Raw genomic sequence first — 20,496 nt, forward strand, 5'->3', positions numbered from 1 at the left:
AAAAACAGTGCTTAAAGTATTAAAAATTGTTACATTTCACTTAACTTCAGTACTCCGTGTGTTTCACAAAAATTTAAAAGGTTTTCTTCATTATTTTTGCGCATCCGTTACACCTGTTCGCCATATTCGCCATATTTTAGAACTACCATGCTGCTGAAACCTTCCGCATCCGGCAAATAGTACTAACTTCCACATATCTTTTCTCGTATTAAACATAACTCTCCTGCCGAACTTACATTCCTAAACATCAAATAAAAACTTCAAATTATCATTTCTTACCTCATTTTTCCTGTAAATTTTCCTGATTTTTATAAAAAAACGGAGGGGTAACTCTAAACTTAACCCAAAATCTCCAACTCCGAACCGCGTATGAGATGACTTAGGGTCAGGCATCATCGTAACGACAGAAATTGAACTTGTATGATTTGTCACAATTCGTGACTCCTTTGGTGTATCGATGTGGGATGAATATTTCCACTCGTTTTTTACGAGCTTTCAAGTGACGTCCAATTGAACATATCTTTCCATTTGAAATTTTCGAGTTGATTTCTTCCGGGACCCAAGAGGATAACCCACTTAACCACGAGCACGCCAAACAGTGGGACCGCACAGTAGATGCATTACGTGTTAGCAGAAATTTCCAACTTCGAACCATTTCTGAGGAAATGGCCTGGGTTTGGATTTTGTAGGAAATCTATGTATATGGGAAAGCTCTATTTCTATTTCAAGAAATTTCTTAATCCGCTCCTGATCACAAAATTACAATTGTACATAAATAACAGCAATATTTACAAATAACTTTTACTTTTGTTGTGGAACTTTGCATCCTAATTTTTACAACGTTCAAAAACAAATGTGAACTTCTAAAGTTTTAAAGATCAGATTGCTTTTTCTCGCAGTAATCTTTATCTAACTTCTTTTCCCTTTATCTAAATATCAAAATGGATACAAGAAAGAGTATGAGCTGTGCTTTAAATTAATATTTTAAATTTACTTTTCAAGTCAAACTTCATCAATTTCAAGTTGTCTTATTTATGCAAAATAAGTTGTAACTTTGTTCGTAGCAGAATGACTTACTGTTCGCAATACATCGAAATTTTTTATTGTGTGACATAACATATTAATAAATAGGTTTGTCTTCCTGTTCCGCGCGATACATAAGGAATAAATATAATTCATTATTACCTTTTGCTACAACAAATCATTCTATTTTGTTTAGAATTTAATTGGAAAAAGATAATACTTAGAATATTATTTTTTTTAAAAAAATATTAATATCGATTTCTCGTGGTTCGAGGTTTCGAGATTTCCACCAAGTTGTCTGCTACACATAAGATACAAATCAATGCATTAATTGTTTCTGTTTATAGTCATAGATCACTAAAACATTATTGACAGTATAATTTTAGTTGTGATGAAGGATTACTAATTTTTAACAATTTAGTAAAACATGGTTCATTCTCGATTGAGTAATGCTGAAATTGACGGTAACATCTGGTTGGAGATCATCGTGAGGGCGGCACTTTCGTTAATATTTTTGTACGTATTGGTAAAATGAGATGCGATTTCGTTTAGTAATTAGTTAAATAGTAGTAAGAAAGAAATACATGTATGTATGTCGTATATAATACTTGATGTAATTATGGAATGATGTGTATTAATTAGCCTTGTACTAATTTAAAAACCAAGTAAACTTTGGTAGTGGTGTAGTTTTGGCGCACCACATTTTGGAAGATTTACAGGTTTAATTCAATACTTTGAATGAAAAGACATGTCTATATGGAAATAACTGCTGCAGACAAGAGAATTAAATTCAAAGTAATACACCTGTATTTTAGATTTACAAGTGTAGAGTTACTAGTGTAAAATTCTTGCGAGTGCTTTACGAGGGATAAAATAATTGAGTGCGTATGGAAGGTGACTATTAGATGTTATTTTCTACCGGCGGTATATTTCTCCACAGTGTACAGGACCTGTATTTTATGTTTACAAGTAGAGCGTTACTAGTATGAGACAATGACAAGTGCTATTGAAATTCGTATCATTGCCAAAACTTACTTCTTTTCACTACTCTCGCTTACATGCATATTCACCATCGCTGACGTGCCTCCTCCTTTCGGACGCATTCCGGTGCTACCGCACGGACCCACTTGTTTTGTTCTGTTCTGACTCGGTTAGATGGTATTTGTGCTTTTCAGTGGCCCCTAGCACATGTTTGTTTGTATTTTATGCACTGTAGTTTATACGCCATACATCTGGAAGTAGTAGTTATATGCAAATCGCAAAAGAATTGTAATTTTTCAACAATTACTTCTGGTGGCTCCATTGAATTTTATCAATTCTAAGTGAGATGTTTTCACGTCGCCCAGCAGAAACCCTTTAGGGGACAATAAGAAGGAAATTAGTTAAAGAATTATCTTTTTTCAACAATTCTTTCTAGTGGTGCGCCAAAAGTGAACCAATATGGACAGGAAATCAGCATCAAAATTTCTGTCACTTAGTCAGAATTGTCAGTGCAGGTTTATGAGATGTCGCCAAGTTTCTTGTTATAATACATCGTTTTTCGCGCTGTAGTTTACATTGTTTAGTGTTATTTTCTTGACACATGCCTAAATAATTGCATGCAAACTGATAACACGTAAAATCAATTATTCATAAAAAAATAGCACTAACTGTGCTAAGTGATAACTACAAGCAAGAATTGTTGAGTTGAGTTGATTTTAGTTTAGCGTCCCTTTCAGCAGCGAGGCTATGTGAGACGTGGACCTACTGATTAACGTGGAATCCGAACCACATGAGCTCCCGCCAGGAATCGAACCCGGGTCTCCCTACAAGCAAGAATTGTATCCATTTTGGTTCAGGGTAGGGTGAAGCTGGTGGACCATACCAAGTGTGCATCCATAGGAAGTAGGCATGAAGAGACAGTGGATGTACTGAAAGACCGATGGTGCAGTTGTACTATACGGATCCACAGATAGTAATATGTACGGAATAATTTCGGGAAGTCTTTAATTTGTTCATCTTATGTCGAAACGGAACCCAACAAACCCCTGCGGGGATTTCTAACCCGTTCCTACTACTACTACTTACACTATGGATTATTCGGTTTATAGTGTCTGTTGAAACCAAGTGGATAGTTGCCGAAACTATTACACGTTAATAATTTTTACAGTAAACGTATTGTTTTGCTCAGCGAGTAGTTTAATCTACTAAAACAAAGCTTATACAATGGAAAATATTAGGATTATTCGTGCGAGAAACATTCACCAACTTGGTAGTATGTGATCGCTACAAACAAAACTTGTGTCTGTACTCAGTATACAGTGTTACGTTATTGGAGAATCACTGCTTTTTTTCTTCGGACAATATTGAACATTTTCAAGGTTCCTACAGATATACGTATCGTTTCGACGCTGTGTATTATGCAGCACTGCTGTAAGGGTGGCGTTGGGCCTTCTACTTACATGTTCTCCCATAGAAGTTTTCTTATGTGTATTTTGGTATTTACAGTGCTTTTCTATGGTCGTATGAGAGATATACGATGGATTCGTGATAATTAGGTACATTGTGCAACAAAGAAGTCTGAATTCTCATATAGGTATTAATGCTGTATCGCCGCAAAAATTTGAAAATCGAAAAATGTACTGCATTCGGTTATATTTGATTGGATTACATTAAGTTACGTTAGATTACGTTATGAGGCGTGCAGTTTTACTATACGGATCCATAGTATAAGTAGTAGTAGTAGTAATAGTAGGAACGGGTTAGAAGCTCCGCAGAGGTTGGTTGGGTTCTGTGTTGTCGACATGAAATAGAACTTGACCAAATTTTTCTGTACATTTTACAGTCTATGGATCCGTATAGTAAAACACGTGTACCTCTCCGCGAAATAGTCCATCCGCCTCCACATACAGTACCGTTTACAACAACATAAATAATCAGCAAATACAACCACTTTCTTAACTTTTACTACTGCCCTTACCTGACTTTCACTCATTCTTCCTCTTAAACTTAAATAAATTCTCCAATTGACCCGGTAAATTTCCTAAAATTGGTCCTGCGATACAGTAGTTAACCCCTGAATACATATTAGAAATAATAATACGATTTGGTAGAGTACCAGGAGCTGCTGAAAATTTCGTAGCCCAACCCAGAAGGGCACTCGTGGAATGATGCAATTTTAGTTATTCTAGTAAGAAACATATCATTGTATGTTTTGTAAGGATTCATAATTTTAAAGTTTCTTCTCATCGTGTACCAAAAAACAGCAGAATGTTTTCAAATATTATTGCTTTTACCCTGCTGGCTTCAATGGGTTTTACATAAATTGCTCCTTAGTTTTGGCTCCAAGGAAGCTAACTGGGCAAATGTATGTTTTGGGGATACTCGAATTGGCAGCAAAACAAGTAGCAAATCGCATAAAGCACATAGTTAGTCATTGTAATTTCCATCAATTATTTAACACTTCCGATCCTAGGGGTATTGAAATTCCCAAAGTACTGTGTCCTGGAGGAAATAATATTTCTCTTTCTATAATGACTCAAAGGCATTCTTGGATAAGTTTTGCCACTGGATAATTCACAAAACACTCAAAATGACTTTATCAAATAAAACAGCATACAAAATTCAGTTTTGTTTGGTATATTAAATTTTAAATGACCGTGTCATTCCCGAACGACACTTGGATTTGATGAAAGTTTACAGCCTATCGGTCCGAAACTACAGTAGGATTGAAAGTGTTAATCGTTCTAGATTAAAAATATAAATAATATACCACATTTGTAACTTAAAATTACCGTAATTTTCTGTATTGTAGCTAGTTTGTTTGTCTACAACGATAGCTATTTTGTATTGTTCAGTTTCCAGCTCTGACTGTGGCAAAATGCAGGGAAAAAGGGCCAGATCTAAAAGGAATTCGTAAGAATCTGTGGTCATTTTTTCGGACTTAGTCTCTGGAAGGGAGTTCCAGTTTTTGTGACCAGAACTGTACAACCGTTTTTCGTCCATGGTTACAAAATTGGTGACAGAAATTGGCCGGCATTACTGTCAAAATGGAAGATGACTTCCTTTGATGCCCTTGCTTTCACTTTTTTCATCTACTGACAGATTTTTGGAAATGTATTTTGACAAGAGCTTGCGCATGCCCAAGTCATTATGAATTATGTTATGGATTCCTTCCTGAGAAACGTCCACCGATTTTCAAGAATAATGTCGTGAATGAGGTAGAGGTTAAACATAGTTTTTTTTCTTTTCTCTTTTTGGATAAGAATAAAGCTAAGAAGTGTTCCATATAGCCTCTCTGTAGGAAAGGAATATGTTAAATTTTTGATCACCTGTGCTTAAATGAAGTTAGTCAAGTTCATTTTCTTTGCTTACTGAAAGTGTATTTTGTGTTACGTACTACAAATAGTGTTGTAAAAAAACGTTTTTTTTTCTGTGAAGTTTTTTTTTCAATAAAAAACATCGTTCTTTTTCATGTTTTTTTTTCAAATATCTGTTTTTTTTCTGGCAGCTATTATTTATTGATTTATGTTGAAGATTATTGAAATAATCAATAGAACTTGAGTCGAAGCCCCCGTAACTTACAAATCGTTTGTTTCCTTGTACCTATACGAGCAAAATCGTGTGATTATTCCTTTCGGACCCAGATCATTTTTGGCGTTTTCCTACTTTGTCAGTTAGTGACTTATTGCTCAAAAACCATTTACCCTATTGATATGGTTAAGACCTTGTTTTTTAGAAAAGGAATGTGGCTATTTTTTGGTGTACGTTACATTGCAGTGTTGCGAGCAGGTGGGAAATTACTGAGGGAAATGTAGGGGTGAAAATTTACAAAAAATCCCTAACCGAATTTCAAGATTTTTTGTATCTAGCACCACTGTTGCCATATGGGTCTAAGTCACCTAAAAAAATTCTTTGGTGCGTTGACAAGGTACAGTGAAAACCTGAAGTCGCTGGCTTCCATTCAAAGAGAGAAAGAAAAATTGTCTGTTTCCATACACATGAAATTTTGACACTTTTTACGCCTCAGAAGCAAAAATCAACAGATGTGCCGGGGCTACAGCTTCTCTAATTATCCTATTGAAACTTTTTATGGTGTGTTCTGTAGGCTAAAGAGAAGGCTTTCAGGTAGTGGTACATTTGTTCCAACATAGCGAGCAAGAGGGAAATAATAGAGGGAAAGGGAAATTTGCAGAATTTTTCACTTAAAATCGGGAATTAATTGTTTTGGCTGGAAACACTGCCACAAAACAGACGTACACTATCTGAAAGTAAACCTTGGTACCCTAAGAATATATCCTACAAGTATCATAGCGATATCTAACAAAGTAAGCATGAAATTTAAAAAAAAATCTCATTCTAACTCAGAAATGCACAATTTTCTTACCATTTAGAGAACATGGTTTATTATAAGCCTCAACTGTACTTCCCCTAATTATTCTACCGAAACCTTTTATGGTGCGCTGTGTAGGATAAGGACGAAGCTTTCAGACAGTGGTACGTTTGTTCGAATGTAGCTAACAAGAGGAAAATAATAGAGACAAAAATGGAAATTTACCAAAATTTTCCCCTAAAATCGGAAATTAAAATTTTCTGTAGCTGGCAACAATGCTAGCAGACATACACAAACTATCTTAACAGAAGCTTTGGTATCCCTATAATATACCCTACAAGTATTGTGACGATATCTAATAAAGTAAGCAGGTCATTAAAAAATATTTCATTCTACCTAAAAAAAAATCACAGTTATCTTTCCACTTAGAGAACAAGGTCTACTGTAAACCTCAACTGTACTTCCCCTAACTATTCTATTGAAACTTTCTATAGTGCGTTGTGAAGGGCAAAGACAAGACTTTCAGATACTGGTACTTTTGTTCCTATGTAGCCAACAAGAGGGATATAATAAGACATAAAAAGTAATCTTCCCCTAACATCTTGAATTAAAATTTTCCGTAGCTGGCAACACTGCTACCAGACAGACGAAAACTATCTTAAAATAAACACTAGTACATTACTAATATATCCTACAAGAATAATGGCGATATTTAGGAAACAATGCTTTTAATTACCAAAAATATATTTCGGTAAACAGAAAAGTAGGGGAAAATCAAGAGTTAGAACCTAAATCCGAATATTTCGTGCGTCCCCTAATTACCCCACTGTAACGATATGTACCCGAGTTTGTTCAGTAAGGACAAATGTTCGACTGGCGTAAGTTGACTTGCATTCGGACGTATAGGTACGGTTTGTAACAAAAATTTCGAATTTTTGCCCAAATGTAAGGAGATTTTAATTTCCGTAGTTGGCAACACTGCGCGCAAGCCCGTCCAATTGATGTCAACAATTAGGTATCCATCTGACGTATCTACCCGACTAGTCTTAAGGAGGTCTCTCTACAACGAATGAAGCTACAGGGGAAAAGTAATAAAGAAAATTCGAAAATTCTCGAATTTTTGACTGGGATGAAATTTGAGAAGGAAATTCGACACACAGAAGAAAAAGAAACTAAAATGATAAACTATGGACCAACCATATTTGGCAAAAAGATATATACCGATATCTTAATTAGTGACCATACAGAAGCGGATTTAAAAAGTGACACACCCGTATGTGCCACTTTGGCCACCTGGGTCCGAAAGGGTTACGAGTGTACATTTATTTACATTTTTTGACTACTAACTTGTGTTGTTGTAGTAATTATAGTCTTGACTAATAATAATTTCGTTTTTGTAAACAATCACAATCTCTCCTTTTTACATCTTAGTTCCAATACTGCTGTTGGGAAATGCAGGGTGTTTCAAAATGAATATCGGGGATTTAAGTCTTCGTAGTACTAATTACATTTCACGCACAATTATAAACAATACATCATATAAAAGAACACCTCAAACAGTTTTTGCTTCAAGTGTTCGATCTGAGCTTCATTCGTCACATGGCACACATTGAGTCAATAGGTGAGAAAGGCCCATAAACTTTCAGCCATATGGCACAAAACATTCAATTCACACAAAGGTTGCACTGTAACTACAGATTCAGTCTTTGCAAAATTAAAACACACAAAGCTTTCTGGTCTCTAGTCTCCATCTTTGCTACTTGCTCTTTCTAACGGCAGACAGAGGAAACAATGCATAGCATGCGTGTGTACAAAACTGTTTGAGTTGCTCTTTCATTTGATAACACTTATAATTGTAAGTTAATTGTAATAGATACTACAGTTTCAAAACCCTAATATTCATTTTGAAACACCCTGCATTACTTCAAATTATGTCATCCTATATTCATGTCTTGTATGTACACTCATTTCCAAAATTATTGTCGCATGTCTATAAATATGTTGTTGTAGGAATATAATTTGATAACGAATCCGCCTGGTATTTCTTATAATGTTAGTATGTGTATAATCGGCAAAGACATGTATGTGGCAAATTTCATGTCAAAAGAGCAGTAAATAAGAACAATAAAACGAAAATGAAACTTTCTTGTCCATTTAGCAACGTTTTCTTTTACTCTTTCTCATTTTCGTATTTATGTCTTTTCCTTTGAAATTTACCACAAATATACATTTTCCGATTATACACACAGCATCAGTATTAAAAGTACCCTGCAAAATCATTATCAAATTATATTCTTACAAGAAGACAGTTATAGATATGCGACAATCATTTTGGACATGAGTGTACATATCATCGGGCCGGCCCAAGGCAATTTTTCGCCTGCGCAATGACGTAATTTGCCGCCTCCCTCTTTCTCCAGAACGAACAAATCTTAAAAGTCACGATTTTAAGTATGCTACTCCAGTATGAACAACGAAAGGGAGGGAAACTACACTCGCACTCAGAAAGGCTTAAATACTTACTACAAATACAATATTGTTGTGTCTGTTTTTTCTTTAAATATTAATCTATTATGTTAGTGAAAGATAAAGCAAATACATCTGAAAGATGGTAATCTTTTTTATAGAATTCAATATCGAGTTTCAATCTCAACATATCAGTTTGCAATTATAGTGCAACTAGCTCTTTTACCTTTATTTCTTGATTTTCCTTCTACATCTGTTATTTTTTTAAAGTGTTTCCACCTTCAATGATAACGATCTTATTTGCGATAAAGACAAGAGAAGCTTTCATATCAGAACTCTGATAACTAACCAAAGGGGACAGGCATTCGAGAATTGAGTTCCTGTATTTGACAACAATCAAGCAATTTATTCTGGGATTTATTTTACCATTTGCTTTAGTACTGATCATGTGACTTAAACTAATGCGACCTAAACATAATCTATGAATGTAGTATTCAAATAGAAGGTCATCTTAGTAAATTTGGCTACCATGATCATGAAGTCTGTCTTCTACAAGAAATATTTATTTTAAATAAGATACTTATGACAGATAATGCAGCCCCGTGCAAATGCACGTGTTGCACATATGGTAGAGCCAGCAATGCATATCATATATCTAGTCGACAAATTATTTATATATGATATTCAGAAAAATACTAGTAGGCAAATTAGTATTAGTTTTTACCTTTAGACAAGTTATTTGCATTTTATACTGTTTGTGATATTATTTTTGTACTTATTAAAGGCCTATTTTCACGAAAAAAACAAATGTTCATTTATACCTTTATTTCTTGGTTGATATTGGTGAAACAGTACAGAAACCCGAATTATTAGTAGGTACGCTACTCATATAAATTGTAAAATATTTGTACCGTATCAGTATATAGTGTTTAATTTATGTTGCATTTTATGGTAATTACACCTACATAAAAATACTTCAGACTTAAATGACGTAAGATAAATTACAAATGACTATCTGAAAAAAAACGAAATTTAGAAAAAAACGAGAGGCAATGTTTTTTTTCTAAAAAAACGTACATTTCTGAAAAAATACGAACGGTTTTTTTTTTCTATTTACAACACTAACTACAAATGTTTTTCATTGAATCCGTTATTTATTAGAATCACCCAGTGAAACTTCTAAGGGTCTCTTATTAGTATGTATGTCCATTACTCCGCACGATAACTCGAACGAATGCGAATTTTTGAATTCTGTTTTTTTTTCTTTGCAACGGATAGCTAGAGCAATTATCCCGGTCGAGATCGCTGATTGAGTCATTTCGTTAACGTATTAACGAATAACGGCTATTTTAACTGCGGCTATCTATAGCCTATATCCTACAAATGTATGCTAATTCTTGAATTCTATTTTTTGTAATAGGTAGCTAGAACGATTATCTCAGCAAAAGTCGTTAACAGAGTCAGTCCGTTAGCGGATAACGGCAACTTTAACTGTGAGTAACTATAGTCCATATTCTATACGTGAGAGCAAATTGTTTATTTCTGTTTCTTGCGGCATATATTATCTCGGCCGAGTTTGTTAGTAAAGATGATCCGTTAACACCTTAACGGATAACGGTTACTTTAACGGTGGTTATCTGTAACTCATATCTCATAGATGTACTCGAATTTTTTATTTCTGCTTTTGCAACATGTACCTAGAGTACTTACCTCGATCGAGTTCGTTAATAAGGTCAATCCGTTGACACATTGACGGATAACGGCAACGTTAACGGCGGCTAACCATATCTCATATATGTCAGAAAATTTTGAATTCTTTTTTTGCAGCTGAGAGCTTGAGCGATTATCTCCGTCGACTTCAATAATGGAGTCAATCGTTTAATATCTTAACGCGTGACGGTGACTATGTCTATACATATCCCATACTTAGAAATATTTCGCGTGATCCTCTCTACTGTCTTTATTATATTTAATGTCATTAAAATTATGGTTAATTTCCAAAAGTTGAAATATGTTGATCAAGACTAATCCAATCTAGCCGTAAATACGTACTCTATTGTACTTCATTATTTTCTATTTCTCAAGGACACTACTTTCATAGCTTTCGGCAAGAGGACCGCCTTATATATAACTACAGGCATGATGCTTTTCTTCCTTACAAGTGTAACATTGGATATATATATATATATATATATATATATATATATATATATATATATATATATATATATATATATATATATATATATATATTTGGAAGAAACCATTTTCAATTTAAAATACGAGTATAAGTATATAAATATAAAAGTTTTGATAAGTAATCCTTATTTTCATTCTTTTTCTGTAGGGAACTAGAAGGAGCAACGCCTTTTACAAGGAAGATACATCCTGATGAATTGTGGCTGTACAAGAATCCAAGAACAGATAGTTACGTTCCAACAAGTTTATTATGGGTAAGAGACGGAGTATAACATTTTATGATGTTAAACTTATACCTAGTGTTGTGACACCAAGTAATTTATTTAGCAACTTTTGTCGATGAATTGCTTACATGAATATATATATATATATATATATATATATATATATGCATGTATGTATTTGGTTGGTGCAATTGAAATGTTCTCCTGATATGTGTTACTTGCAAAGGTCAAAGAATGAAAACTACAGTAACTGGTTATTCAGGGTAATCTTCGTTTGCCATCACTAAACCAACGATGTGATTCCATGTCAAAGAAAGTCTGGAGTCTGCAATCGCACGTTGCACCACCCAGTCATCAGGGACGTTCTTCCTTTCAAGAAGTGGTGGAGATGCCGAAAGAATGGTTGTCCCTTTAAGAGACGTTACAAGGATACGCTGGGTGAGGAAGGGTTTCATACTTTAACTCATGGAAAGTCTGCCTTATCCTCTCAGCATTATGTGGGCATCTATGGTGAGAACACCATATCTGTTGACCTTGCTGAATACTTGCGGACATGTTAGCGGTGTATTTCTTGAGTTCTGCATTCTAACAGATCCGCAGTGGTAAATGATGTGATGAATCACTCCCTTCATAGATCCATATCCGCAATAACACTTTCTGCGGGTAGAGGGATCGTTTTAGAAACCGTTCTGGACGTTGATCACGTTCCAACCACTATCCGATGCCCAACTAATGCCGTTTATGATTTTCGTAGCAGGTCCATTTATCATCATAAGTGACAGTCCGATGCATGAAATCTCCCCCGTTATTCCGCAATCACAAATAACATCACACATCCAGATAGCGATATTTGTTGGCCGGTGTCAACCCATGTGTTATTCGAAGTTCAACTTTCTCATCTTCCTATTGCACGGCGTAGCCAAACGACGGTGGTATAGTATAAGCCGAACTCCGTTGCGAGGTTTGTGATTTAAACTGAAAAGGACAGAAAACAGTATTGTAAATGTTTCAATAATTTAACAGCAATAATATTTTGTACAATTCATTTACGTAGTTCAAATTTACTTGCTTTCAGTTGTTGGCTCCATTAAAGTAGAAAATAATTAATAAAATTAAAAAATAAAAATTGAAAAAAATAGAGTAACGACAAACACACAGAAATTGTGCACGATTGAAAACTGCTCTTAGTTTATTTGCATTGTGAGTGAAGTCCGATGTGACTAGTTAGATGCTTAGATTGAAGTAGATTTCGACAACCAGACATAGGTGCATTAGGCCCTCAGAAATTGTAGTTTGTGACGATAAGCGTATCAGTCTGACTATTTAGAGTCTCGAAATGGAAACTTCGATTTAGGGAGTTTTCACCACGATTTTGGTAATGGGGACCACTGTGCACTGGGATAACTCAGAGGAATATAAAATAGGACTGTTAAAATTTGAATACTTAAACAAAATTTGTTATTCGAATATTTATTTGGATAACGAATAATTGTTTGAATATTGAAAATTTATAGTCGAATAACAATGAAAATTATTCGAATAATTTTAATAGCACTTTATAGAGTATGAGAGATGCAAAGGAATAACATTCTGCAATTTTTGACGTATTAAAACACCTGGGTGTATACCAATATAACTTTAAAAGGAGGTTTGAGAGCTCCCTCGTGGCTATATAATTAGCATACGCTTCTATGGTGCAAGAGACTAGGGTTCAGTTCCCAGGGAAAGCTCATGTGGTTAGGATCCCACGTTAAGCTATAGGTCTGCGTTTTATATAGCCTTACTGCTGAACTGGAAACTGATCAACTAACAAGTGGAAAGATATGTTTATCTAATATATAAAATTGAAAGTCACTATATTTGTGACTTCGTACTTCTTCAGCCATCAGACTGATCTCGATCAGATTTTCGACATAGATGAGGCTCGAGCCCGGGATGGTTTTTATCTTTTTACTTTGACGTAAAACTTAGAGGAGAAGGAGGAGGGGAGATATTTAAAAATGATCGAAACTGACCGATATTAGTGTTGGATCCATACTTTTTCGGGGTCACTGAGACGAACAGTAACATTTCCGATGCCGTTTAAATGTAAACAGCTTCCATTGCCCTTTATGTCCAAAATGAAACTTATTCACCCCGTGCGAAGAACGGGTATTCTGTTAGTTTATGATAAGCGGAGGAAATAATAATTTTTTTCACACCAATTCCTATGTAGGTGAGAATTCAGTGATATACAATAAGTGAAAAAAATCGTTAATGGATGCTAGGATACATTTTACTAAATTAAAATTAAGTATTAACCTTGTCTCTAAACAGTATTGTTATTAATACTAAATTAGGACCAACCCTCTAACGTTAAATTTAGATGAGAGCAACTTCGACAAGAACTGGGATAAAATTATAAACACCTTCATTAAAAAATCTCAGTCTCATTGATTTCGAACTTGATTAGAAACTCTGGTTGTATGCATAGACTACAGGTTGAAGCAGTTGGTGCAGTGTTTTATCCAGACATGCTAGGAGGAAGGGAGATTCCTCGCACTAAACATGTAGAATTTCTTCCCAAAATATTTGAAGACGTATGTGTGCAGGGTGTCCAGGAATACTTGAAAAATTGGAAGTACTGATAGTATACTGGAAATGATTGTGTAATACTGGAGAAATGTAGAAATTCCCTTTGAGACCCTTCAAGATAGTAACTCCATCATCTGGGTGTAGGTGGTGATTGTGCTAACTGGCCAACCACTGAAAAACTCGCTAGTTGGAGAAAGAGAATTGAGATTAATAATATAGGACCTGTTTATAATTTAATATTATCTGGTCGAAAATCTGTACGAAGACAGTTTGATTTCCCAACAGGTAGTGTATGATGCTGTTTTTGCTGTGTGATATATATATACACACAAAGGAGAGTGTAGATTACGACAGGCATTGTGAAAGAAATAACGTCCAGAAAACATTTACTCCTCTGTGTGTGTGTGTATGTTTCTCTCTTTTTAAACTCACTAATTTCTGTGCATTCATTCTGTTAGAATATTGAAGAAGACTGCTTTTTCAACACATTTTGCAGGCTGTTAAATATCACAGCATGCAGTCATTTCTGGCACTACCTTTCTTTCTTCTTTAATTCCACTTAGTATACTGATTTTTTTTTTCTGGCAAGACACGGGAAATATCCAAGTCAACTCCATTAGAGATCTTGGTGTGCCATGTAGACTATTAAATACAGATTCTCCTTCGAAATTTAGGAGATTAGGTAAAGCATTCAATTTGTTTATAGCTGAAATTCGAAGTAAAGTGAAGTGAAATATGTCAAATTGCTGTCATCTTCAAACCTTGAGATAGTGTGTATAGGCGGCCACCAACAGTTGAAATAGTGCTTTTGATATTAATATTTTCTTGGGTGCCCTGAAACCTAAAAGATTTTTTTTTTTTTTTTTTTTTTAATGTTCGTAGTATAATTTCGGCAACTGGTCCTGTTGCATTCATCAAGTAGATAGTAGTAAAGAGCTTAGGCTTTACAAATATTTTTACATTTTATTAAAATTAAGTCATTTTAACATACTTAAAAAAAAAATCTATTCGACTCGTTTTATATATATGTTATGTCTGTGTTCACATATAACTTCAATATAGGTGCACCGATTTTTGTTTGTTTGAACAATCATACTATCCCGGTGGTCCTGTATAAATTTCATCAGGATGTAATGGTAGTCTTTGGAGCTAGACCTTGAAACAATTAACCGACTTTAATATGAGCATGTTTACGCATAACTTGGACATAAATACACCGGATTTTATTCTTTCTTTGAAAAAGTATTCTTTCCTTGTAATCCCAATAAACTTTATAATGATCTAACGATAGTCTTCAAAGCTAAAAGCTAAGTAACTAACTCTATAGCCTATGGAACCCGGAGATTCAGTGCCGCGTTCACAAAAGCTCTTCAGTTACATCTGTCCTTAGCCAGCTGGATCCAGTTTCTACTTTGTATTCCTATTTCTGCGAGATCCATCTTAATATTGTCCTCCCATCTGCGCCTAGGTCTTCCTAATGGTCGTTTTCCGGTTGGTCTTCTAGTTCCTGAAAGCGTTCCTACTTGCTTCCATCTTAGCTACATAACCTACCCACCTGAGGTTCCTAGACTTGATGACTCTAACAATGTTTGGTAAACCTTATAAATTATGTAGTTTCTCGTTATGAAGTTTCCGCCATTCCCGTTTCTCTTGGGTCCGAAAATTCGTCTCAGAATTTTGTTCTCAAATATTTTTAGTCTATGTTCTTTCCGAGTAAGCGACTATGTTTTGCAACCATACAGAATAATAGGCATGATTATCGTTTTATATATTTTAAGCTTCAAATTCCTCGACAGAATTCGCGACGACAAGAGATTTTGAACTGAAAAATAACATGAATTCCTTGCTTTTACTCGACATTTAATTTCTTCGTAGATATGGTGTTTTGTTTGTTAATATTGGTCTTAGATGTTTGAAAGTATCCACTTTATCAAAAGTATTATTGGATATTTTAATGCATCTATAATTTGCCGTGTTACGATCCTGACGAACTTCCATGTATTTAGTTTTCTCTGGATTTACTTCTAAACCCATGTCTCTGCAAGCGTTTAATAAGACCTGTGCATTTCTTTCTATTGTTCTTCTATCATCCCCTATTAAATTTACATCAGCATATGCCATAACCTGGTAAACCCCATTCAGCTTTAGGCCCTGGTTGCGATCTTTGATTTTCCTTATAGTGTATTCCAGAACAAAGCTGAATAATAATGGCGACAACGCATCTCCTTGTTTCAGGCCATTTTCGACGTGAAAGCTCGTGGACAAAAATATTCCTATCCGGACTTTACTTTGGGATTCATTTAAACATATCTTAATTAATCTAATTAGCTTTTTCGGTATTCCAAATTCTGTAAGAATGTTGTACAATGCTTCTCTCTTAACGGAGTCGTACGCCTTTCTAAAATCAATAAATAGTTGATGTACCGGCGTATCGTATTCCCACTTCTTTTCGAGTATTGTCGAATGGTAAATATTTGGTCGATAATTGATCGATTTAATCTAAATCCGCACTGATAATCTCCAGTAATTTCATCTGCGTATGGGGTTAGTCTTGCTAATATAATGTTTGAGAGGATTTTATAGGACGTTGACAGAAGAGAAATGCCTCGTAATTATTAGTCAGTTTTGTCGCCTTTCTTGTGGATTGGAACAATGATTGATTCTTTCCACTCTTTTGGCAGATCTTCCTTGTTCCAGATAAGGAGAATGAGTTTGTGTATCTTGTTCCACAATTTTTCGCCTCCAGCTAAAATTAACTCAGCCGGAATTTCGTCTACACCCGGAGATTTATGTTTCTTTAATTTCTTTATAGCGATTTCTACTTCGGTTGGGTTCTGGAATATAAGGTTCTGCGGTGTGTATTTCTCTTTCTCCACGCATATTAGTTTTTAGCTGCGTATTAAGCAAATCGTTAAAGAAAGCTTTCCATTTATTTAAGATGCAATCTGTATCAGTGAGAACTGTTCCGTCAGCTTTCTGTACTATATAAGCACGAGGTTGATAGCCTTCCTTAAATTCGTTGATCCCCTTATACATGTCCCGAGTGTTTTTATTTTTACTATTATCTTCAAGTTCCTTAATTTTAGCTTTCAAAAAATCACGTTTCTTTGTTCTGAAAGTTTTAGAAGTATCCCTCCTGATGTCTGCAAAATTTAGTGTAGTTATTTCATTCGGATTTTGTAGCCAACGTAATTTTATCTGTTTTCTCTTCTTCGCTAGTTGTGCATTCTTGGTCGAACCATGGTTTGTTCCTACGTGTTTCCGCGTGTCCTAATTTTTCTTAGTCTTCAGTGCTAGACCATAAAATTCCTTAATGGCTAATATCGTTCATATTATAATTTTATGCATGATCACTCATATCTTCGACAAAGGTGAACTGATTTTGATGATTCTGTTTGTGTTTGAAAGAATATTCTTTCCTTGTGTCGTATGTAAACTTCACAAAGATTTAACAGTAATCTTCAGAGTTAGACTATAAAAGCCTTCAATGGATGATAGTGTTTATATCTTAATTAACTGATTTCATTGTGTGCATGTTTCACGCATAACTTCAACATACATATATGTACCAATTTTGATTATTCTTTCTTGATTTTCGTAGGTTCCAACAAATTTTATTTGGATCTGATTACAGTCTTTCGAGTTATGTCCACGTATGATTCCGTAACTGGTAGATAGTAGACAGATTATATATATATATATATATATTTGGTCATGCATATTTCATAGGTGACGCACATTGTAGAAAGTTAATGCCCTACCTTACGTTTAGGTATCAAACTAAACTACTAGGATAAGGAAAATGTTGAAAACTTAAATAAACTTAAAAGACAATAACTTCTTTGCGGTGTAACTTCAAAAATTAATGAAATCTTTTGTTTAAAAAAAAAAAAAAAAAAAAAAAAAAAAAAAAAAAAAAAAAAAAAAAAAAGACGCTGAAAGCGCTAAAAAGAAAATATAATAATAAAAGCGCTAAAAAGAAAAAAAATAATAAAGCGCTAAAAAGAAAAAAAATAACAAAGCGCTTAAAAGCAGAAAAGAATCAGCTACTATTATCAATAAAACTTTTTTTGAAGTCTGTTTCCAGGCAAACAAATTAATGCCTCATAAAATTATTTTCGATGATATGTTATGAGGCATTGATTTTTTTTTGGCTTGGCACAGACTTCAATTTTTTCTAAATAATAGTAATTGATTATTGTCTGCCTTTAAGTGCTTTATATTATTATTATTATTATTATTATTATTATTATTATTCTTTTCTTTTTAGCGCTTTTATTATTTTCTACTTATCAGCACTCCTGTTGAAGTTGGTTAATATTTTTTTGTGTAAAGATTTTATTCCACATAAAACATTAAAATCAGCAATAAGTTATTAAAATTTTAATGACCACTACACACACTAATTCACAACTGGAGTTCCAATATAACAATGTACTCTTAACCTAACCTAAAATGTACTCTTAACACTTGCTTCATACAGTATAAAATATTTTACTTCACTTTACTTCGATTAAAGTCATTTTTCAATACTGTATCATAAGTTATTTTATTAAAATCCAACTTGTCTGCTAAACCAGTTTTTGCTCCGCTCTCTCTCTCTTTCTCTTTATGACACACGCACAAGTATTTGCAAAACATTTCACAGAATACAACTGAAGTAAACTTAAGATTACATACAATAAATGTTGCAAAGTGTTCAGTGTTGCCGATTCCCACGTGTCAAGAATAAATTGCTCTTATGTTGTACCTTTGAGTATAAATAAATAAATAAATAAATAAATAAATAAATAAAAAAAAAAGATTTCAGTTGAACCTAATAATCTTTGGATATCCTTTCTGTTTTGGCCAAATTTGCCACTTCATTTGAATAAAGTAAACCATTGGGGGTACAAAGGATTGTATACGTACAGTCAGGGAAATGAAAACCTTAATATCTATGAATACCATTACGTAATTATTTGCCGATTCTAACATTTAATACTAGCTCCGTTTATTAACACCAAAGCAGAAGAAAAAGTGAAAAAGGAAGTTAAGATAATCGTCTTTACAAATAGATACAATATTGGAATAATTTGTCAGGAGAGTTGTGAAATGAGATTTCTTTGTAATCATAATTGTTATTCTACATTTTTGTTAATTATTTGTTTATATTTTATCATTTCAGCCTATTGTGTTCATTACACCAACGCTAGTGATATTTTTAGTATTCCTTCTTCAAAAAGACAAAGTTGACTGCAGCCAGGCTGTACTCTCCCTGTCTTTAGGACTTGCGTTGAATGGCGTGTTCACTAATGTCATTAAGTTGATAGTTGGTAAGTGCAGAGTTATTTTTAATGCGGAAATTATTAGCCATCAGAAAAGGCTGTGTTCTTTTTGTGAAAAACAATTAAAAATTGTTTTTCAAGTTCAGCTCTGTAGTTTTATAGATCAATATTATCTGTACAGAAGGTGTTCAGTGTATATCGGACCGATTTTGAAGGAAGTCACGTTATTAGAAACCTCGCCACCACCACGTCCATCCGACATTAAAAGTTCCATTGCAGCAAACTCCGGCGAAGCACGCGCAAAGGAATTCGGTCCCACTCCTCCATGCAATTTTTCCAAAGAGCAGCAATAGTGCGTGAACCCGATGTTGGAGACGCCTTTTCAACAGGCCGAAGCTGCAGAAATCGATTGGACCCCGCGAGGAAATTCAGTGGATGCAATCAGGGCTCTTTAGTAATGTCTTGAAACGGAATGACACGAATTTGTAATTCCAGTTCCATTTCCTGATAAAAATGCAGAGATATCATGGCGGTGTAACTTGAAACCTTGTCCATATGAATCCTTACCTGGTTGCCTTCGGCACCTTACAATTGTAGGATGTTAATCAGAAAGATAGGTGTCAGAATGGATTTCTCGAAGTATGTTGCATTTCACTTTCACGTTTTTATGAACCTTGCATATCAGCAATTTATCTACACAGCTGAATCTCGTAACAACCGGCACGTGACAAACTTTCCGACAATTGTGAACAAAGTTGAAGTTCCTCTTGACATCGCTGTCACGCATGTTAGCGCCTGAATGTGACTACGAGCAGTGAAATGAATGTATGCTTCATCCAGTGTGATGACTGTCTGTCCATTCAGTTGCTGTTCATATAATATCTTGCTGTTCGTTTTTCGTTCTGCAATGTAGCACGGGAGCAGGTGGTGTAAGCGGAACTCACGGACGAACTTCAGCCGGAGCGGCTGATGAGTGGCTGTGTTCATTGTTGAAGGTGCCAAATTAAGTCACTGGCTTATCGCATGTTGGGCCATTGAATTTTTCTAGTGCAACTCAACAAATAATTTGTATCTTGTATCACCGTGAGTGTCACTTTCCTTATCGGTCCTGCGAGTGTGATAATTTGGCACCGGACCCTGTTTTGTGTAACAGGCCATGATAGCTTTCGTAGTAGTCATTATTTTCTCGATATCGTTTCACTGTGCGTATGTAAGAAAAACGAACATGAAAAAGGGCCATGACACCTTCCTAATAACATTTTAATTTAGGCGCCATTTGACTACTCACCCCCAATAATTCCAGACGGATTGTACAATAACATTCAGTTTTCCCCATACAATTTTTGAATATTGTGTTTGTTGATGTTTGTGTCTGTTTCCGTTTGTTTATATAATTTTGACTTGATGTTCTCTCAGAGTCGTTTCTAGAGTG

The 20,496-nt window shown here is 34.7% G+C and overlaps 1 protein-coding gene across 1 annotated transcript in view; it reads left to right on the forward strand.

Annotated features, from left to right (window-relative positions):
- Positions 1-612: 612 nt before the first annotated feature.
- LOC145692461 (phospholipid phosphatase 5-like) overlaps positions 613-20,496 on the forward strand; it is a 55,034-nt gene continuing 35,150 nt past the window's right edge. The window contains exons 1-3 of the mRNA XM_081767770.1: positions 613-1,539; positions 11,148-11,253; positions 18,965-19,112. Coding sequence (XP_081623896.1) covers positions 1,451-1,539; positions 11,148-11,253; positions 18,965-19,112 — 343 coding nt within the window. The 5' untranslated portion in view covers positions 613-1,450. The remainder of the gene's footprint in view (positions 1,540-11,147; positions 11,254-18,964; positions 19,113-20,496) is intronic.

This window comes from Thermobia domestica, chromosome 1 (genome assembly GCF_964235325.1).
Source record: "Thermobia domestica chromosome 1, izTheDome1.hap1.1, whole genome shotgun sequence".
NCBI classification, from domain to species: domain Eukaryota; kingdom Metazoa; phylum Arthropoda; class Insecta; order Zygentoma; family Lepismatidae; genus Thermobia; species Thermobia domestica.